Source organism: Tachysurus fulvidraco, chromosome 14, assembly GCF_022655615.1.
Source record: "Tachysurus fulvidraco isolate hzauxx_2018 chromosome 14, HZAU_PFXX_2.0, whole genome shotgun sequence".
Taxonomy (NCBI): Eukaryota; Metazoa; Chordata; class Actinopteri; order Siluriformes; family Bagridae; genus Tachysurus; species Tachysurus fulvidraco.
Window position 1 is genome coordinate 7,406,716 of NC_062531.1, and position 6,661 is coordinate 7,413,376.

General features: G+C 37.2%; 1 protein-coding gene across 3 annotated transcripts in view; it reads right to left on the reverse strand.

The window, feature by feature from the left end:
- mgll (monoglyceride lipase) overlaps positions 1 to 3,322 on the reverse strand; it is a 28,943-nt gene extending 25,621 nt beyond the window's left edge. Inside the window, exons 1-2 of one of the 3 annotated variants that reach the window (XM_047799859.1) lie at positions 3,062 to 3,322; positions 1,555 to 1,696 (exon numbers count right to left, since the gene is read on the reverse strand). In XM_047799859.1, coding sequence (XP_047655815.1) covers positions 1,555 to 1,696; positions 3,062 to 3,098 — 179 coding nt within the window. In that variant the 5' untranslated portion in view covers positions 3,099 to 3,322. Of the gene's footprint in view, positions 1 to 1,554; positions 2,486 to 2,638; positions 2,809 to 3,061 lie in introns of those variants that run through there. The other 2 variants (XM_027133159.2, XM_047799858.1) reach the window with 2 other exon arrangements.
- Between the last annotated feature and the right edge of the window lie 3,339 nt (positions 3,323 to 6,661).

A 6,661-nucleotide genomic window follows, 5' to 3' on the forward strand; every position in this document is an offset into this window, starting at 1 on the left:
AAGCATATTCAGTATTTCAATAGGAATGAAGGTAAGGTTAGAGAAACATGTCAAACAAAGATCTTAAGTTGAAACATTTCTCTTCTGATGGGCGTGGTCTCTTCCAGGTATCATGGAATGATTGAATGAGTATGAAAATAATGTTAATTATTAGACACTGTTCTCCGCCAGCAAACTCGATTATTCCAGTGTGCTTTGAGGGTTTTTTCTGCCTGGGGCATTGCTTTATGTTGGTAAGGTAGGCCTTTGCTTAGTTTTGTTAATTATAATTTTGTTGATTTTAATATTGTTTTAGTGTGTCTGTAAATTGCTAATTAGTGTCTGGCTTCCCTAAGCGAATAGTAGCACATAGAAGTATATTATAAAAAATATATAAATGCCATTTAGTTGGCAATCCCTCAGTTAGATGGTGGCGGTAGAGAGCACTGTTTAATCTATCGTGAGTATATATGAGATATGAATATATTCCACACCACATTTTACTCTAGATGATTAACACTGCTAATAACAAGTAAAAAACCCCAACAGTACATGAACTCCAATATTAGTTTCCTGAATGTGTAACCAGGTAACCTGACATAGGAGCTTTCAATAGGCTTATAGGCTTCAAGTTTCTGCTATGAAGCCCACTGTAGCACACTTCCTCATTTTTCTGGCCACATCAGTACTAAAAGTTGGTTGGTCAATACATTTAGCAAAAATAGGGATGTTCGGCTATGTGTAGCCGTCTATAAAGTTCATTCGGGGTAAGTACAGTATAATGTACGTGTGCTGTTTTTGTTTGTTGGGATGGGGTACTGTTTAGAACATAAACCTTTTGACAGAATCAAACCCTTATTCATTAGTGTATACAGTATGTAATATTCCATTATTTGGGGAGTTTTGCTATTTTGCAGCCTTGTCTGGCAATATAGTGGAAAATATCTAGTGCACAACACTGCAGTAGGTTAAAATTTAACTGATGTACCTTAGGAATAAGGTTCAGGCAACCATTTTAGACACAGAGTATGTTAAATTGCATGAATGAAAAAGGGTCCCTTCCATTTCATTGTTCCTCTAATAAGCCCTTCGTGTTAAACCTTACCTTTTACCTGCCAGACACAAGTAAATCTTCAGGAAACAAAGAACCCTTCCTTATTTATGCAATGAACCCCTGAGAAGTCCAATGAGAGTTACACTACCACCAACAGTGCTGAACATCCTCCAGAAAAATAAAGGCCTTAAACTGTACTATTCCCTGATTCTGGGATGGAACCACCAAGGTACAGTATGTAATATTTATCTTCCTGTTTGGGAAGGTGCATGTGGTGTCCTTTCTGGATTAGTTGTGCTTAATTGTGTACCTTAAATGATTCACTTTTTCCATAGCCTACTAAGGTAGAAAAGAGACACCCTTGATGACAACATAGAGTTTTGTACCCTGTGCACTATTCTACTTATTGCAGTAGAAGCCTTTAATGTTGGGTTGGGAGTTAGCCTACATTTCTTATTGTCCCAAGAGTTAATAATAGGAGTTTAAGAGGGATGTGTTTAATTGTCGCGTGCGTCACTCACTTCGGCGGTGCTTCTGGTTCCCAGTATCGGCAGAACAGGTGCAGTCCGTCAGCGTTGATGATGTGCGGCAGGTTGCTGTAGGGGACACCCTGCGGAGTCCGGCATGATCCCTCCGCTTCCGGCATGGCAGCGCCGAGCGCGTCTGCAACAAACGCACCAAGCAGTGAGAGCAGATCCGCGCCGAACCAGCACGACAACACCGCGATCAGCGCGCACACCGCCGCAATGTTCATCGCGCTATCAACGTGTATTCATGCGTTCATTCATTCATTCATTCAGCAAGCTAACAGCCGAAAGTCTAGTTAAATACAGCAGGTGACGTCACGGTGTCACCTTCATACACGCACAAGCGCATAAACATCGCCAAGCTACACAAACCCGCCGGTGTGCGTGCGCGCACACGCAAACATACACATGTCTCATGGAAAGTCTATTGTCCAGCTTCACATATAGAGCAGCTTCCTGCGGCTGTTATAACGCCAGCAGCTCAGTGGAACGCACAGAGTGCATGAACTCAATAGCAGTGCAGTATAAATAGACTGACCGCGGTCCTGTCCGCTGACACTGGATTAGTTTAACAAGAGAGACAGACAGACACAGAGTACCTCAGCAGAAAACACTGCTGATCGACGCTCCAAACGAATTCTACACCGCAAAATCTCCATGATATAACAAACAGCCGCAGTGTTGTGTTCATTCCAAGTAGGATGTATTGTGATTTCAGACTATAAACGAAATTAGTAATTCAACGCTGATATTTTGCTTTAACTTTAAACACACACTAGTTTATAGACGACAGCTCAATATAATAAGTGCTCATTTGTGGCCAGCTGGCAACAGAGGGGAAAAAACACTGGATTTTGGTGTCTCTCTACTGATTTTGCCAAACGTTTTATGCTTCCAGATAAATGATCATTAAAATGATCTTCTGACACCAGGAAAGGAATAAAGACTCTCAACTTCAACGGATCTAAAACAGTTTCTATGATAATCATCTATGAAACAGAAAAAAAAAATCATAAATGAGAATTAAACAAAGGAATTCAAAACAAAACAAGGAGTCGGTCCTCTTGACTTGACTCACCTGAATGAATCGGAATGAAATCAGTAGAATTAACAGAAGAAATTTCCGACGAGACTGAGAGTCAGTGTTGTGTCTGAGCTGTAGAGTGTGTGTACAAGCACTGTGAGCTCGGAGCGCCCTACAGATGCTGTCTGCTGAGGGTGGAGGAAACACCAGTACAGCACTACAACCACCACCACCACCACATATACTCCCACCCCACCCCACCTCTCTCTCTCTCTCTCTCTCTCTCTCTCTCTCTCTCTCTCTCTCTCTCTCTCTCTCTCTCTCTCCTACTATAACCTACATGTCAATAGTAATCTATACAGCTCGACCATGGTGATACTATCTATGCATGTGCGTTTTAAAAGACAGTCTCTCTCTTAAGTTTGCTCTCATGCTGGTTATTACATGTAGTTTTAATATTAAGAAAACTTGGCTCACCTGAGACGAATTTTTGATTGATGCTGCTATTGGCCATATGGAAATCCTTTGTGTCTAAGTGTTGAGTAAAGACGGAAACACGACGTTATAGTGCAGTTACAGGAAAATCAGATTTAGAATTAGAATCATCAGAAGTATGCAAGGAATTTGTTTGTGTCATACGCTTCCAGGTCACAGAGACAACACACAGACAATAAAAATAATAATAAAATAGACCAAAAAATATTACAAATACATTGACAAAGAAATAAATTCTATGTGCATTTGTGCTACAGTATAGAATAGAATAGAATAGAATAGAATAGAATAGAATGAGATGCTGGTATGTACAAGGAAGGAGGTAGTAACAAATACGATTATTGCACACTGTTATTACATAATGGGGGAACATTTAACTGTTCATGAGGTAAAACTGTTCTTGTGCTGGTTGTGCTGGTCTTTGGGGCTCTGTATCACCGCCACATGGTACTGTACAAGTTTAAAAGGCGGATGACTTGGATGTGAGGGATCTGAGCTATTTTCCTCAGTACATATACAGTACTTGAAGGGTGGGCAGAGGAACAACACTAGTCCTTTCAGCAGTCTGAACCGTTCCGTTGCTGATTTTGAACAGATTCGATTTATTTTCCAGTACCGGCATGTTTTTAAGTGTCCTGTTACACAACAGGAGTTGAGCAACCGTTTGATTTTTAGTTCTACGTTTAAAAACTTTTCATGCTTTATTGATTTTACTTCTACTGTAGTTACACTTGTGGAATATGACACAACATAGATCTTGTTATGTTATGAATAGTTTCTTCATCTTTTTTCCTTCCTCCTTGAAAATAATAAAAACAAGGATACCACTTGATTACTTGATGTGTTACCAAGATAACACATGTCCTCTATTTAATGTTGTGGTATGTCCACGAGACAAACTAGTTCCTGTTATGTTATAATTCTATACACAATAGTTTCATCATCTCTTTTCCTCCCTCCCTTAAATACAATAAGAAAAAGAATGCAGCCTGACATGTTACTAAGTCCTCGATCCTAACTTGAAGTTGCAGCTGGGCATCTTACTTCCAAAACTATGATACAAAAGACTCCTTAAAAATCTCACAGAAAATGACAATGTTCTTTATGACACAATGTTCTTTATGACACAATGTTCTTTATGACACAATGTTCTTTATGACACAAAGTTTTAATCCATTCAGTTGGAGTTCCCATATTAATCCATGTGTACATGACTAATTCCTGCTAAATTGTTATTACAGAAAAGATAACCTAGTAGAAAGCATCCATTAATATAAACCTTAATATTACTTTAATAATACCTCTATCTGTTAAAAATGAGCTAAAACTACATCCCATAAGAGATATCTTCAATTTCAGCTGACAATATACGCATCCAGTTTTCTTTTTGTTATTTAATATATTCTATTTCAGTAGACTATACAGTGTCTATTGTCATTTTTATTTGAAGCATATAATGTTGAAGTATATAATTTTGAAGTATGATGGATTCAACACCTTATTTCATGCATGAAAAATATCTACCATATATAATTATAATGAATTTTACATTGATACTGGTAACTGCAGAATGGAGTACTCAGGGTGCTGCAACACCACCTAGTGGAACACAGTGCCAGTACTCTTTTACTTATCCCTACTATTTATGCAATGATAAATGATTTAATCACTTAAGGGGTATAAAGGGTGATTTATTTCAGTTAAAGCTGTAAAAGGGCTACAAATTAAGCACAACAACTTAGGGACTATTGTGTTACAAATGTAGTGTTCAAATACAAGATTATTTAAAAGCAATACACTGGTATTCTTAAGTCAGAAATACATTACATAAAGAATAACTAATTTACACTTGACTTTTAGTTTAAATTGGAAAAGTGGCCGCACTAAGAACAATCTGAACATCTGATCAACCTGGTTCCAGTTATGAGCAGAGCTAAAAACCTGGGCCAAAAAAAATTAGTCATTGCATGTAATCAAATGTAGTCAAAGTCATTGCACAGAAGTATTGCAAATCATAGTTTTAACAAGGCATTTTTTCATTGATTGATTATCCCTGTTGCAGAATCAGTTTGTACTAGTAGTGTACTAGTAAACAAACACTGAAAAATAAGTTGTAGTTGAAATGAATCTCAGCCTTATACATTATCTATAATGAGAACAATCAGGAGATGATAGTGTTGGGTTCAGTCTTTCCTCATTCTTGTAACCATGTGCTAGTTTCATCACAGTTAATAATTCATCATAGTTTTTGAATAATATGCTCTAAAAGACATTTTTGAATAATGTAGATTCCCTATGTTTTGGGAATGACTCCATTTAAAATGCATTTCCCTGCAGAAAACACAACTAACATATTCTTAAAGGTAAGAATTGTCTTGAATTCATGGGCAGTGTGTTTTCTTGCTATCCCAGATCACAGACAATAAAAGCTCAGTTCTTCTTTGGTTTCTGTCAATAATTATGTGGTGTAACTGGTTTAACAGGTAAACCATTAAACATGATGACACTCAAAAGCCAGAACATTTTTTTTTTTACATACTTACATGTGATTTTTTAAATTCTTTTTTTTTTAATGTGGACACGTGGACAATATAAAGGCAATAAATGTAGTTGGACTTAAAGTGTAATCAAGAAATGCATTTTTTAAAAAGAAAACAATAGCAAAGTGCCCTTCAGAACATTTCGCACTACCCTTTTAAAGTGCCCTTCATAGTGTTTTATAGACTATGTATACAGTATACATTGCCATTGATCATTGCGTCTTTTCCTATCCACTTGTTTTTTGGCCTACATTTTCATGCTGAAACATACTGCAACATGCAGTTATTTTAAATGATGTCATAACACTACAACATTAATTCATATTTTTCCATGATGTTTTCAGCTTTGCCTGCTTTTTAAAGCATAGTCACATTGATAAAGTACTCAAATTATTTTTTTCTGTAATGTTTCAATGATAAAATCTTCAACCCAATACAGTACATAAATCCATTGAAAAATGCGTTTGCATATATTCAATCTTGTAAATACATAATAGTTTGGAGTGCATGGAATCTGGAAAATGTAGGGTTAGTATAGTAGGGTTAGTGGTACTTTATATTGTTTAGATTTTTTAATACACAATTTTACTTGGCATACGCCCGTGCTGGCTCTTACTCTTGTGCTGGAACAGTGATAATGGATCTAAGTGTGCATGTGTGTGGCCTCATGTGGTATGTTTAGTCATCACAAGGCTTATTTAAGTGCTACTATGGAAAGCCAGCAGTAATGTAGCTCTTCTATGTTGTCAGTGCTTTAATTAAATGCAATTCCAGTCTGTGTGCATGGATGTTGTAAGTGTAGCCATCAAAGGGTTTCCCCATGCAAAACCGGCTACAACATGCTATTTCCTCATTACCATGACTCTAATTAGAGTGTGTGAGTTGATGTCAGACCTCCTGTGTGTTTCCTTCTTGGCAGTGAAGAACAGCAACATGCACAATGGAAAACTGGCTTAGAGATTTTATATAACAGAACTTGCACACACAAAGAGAATTGCTTTATTGATTTTGTCACTGACAAAGAAGAAATCCATCTTTCTGA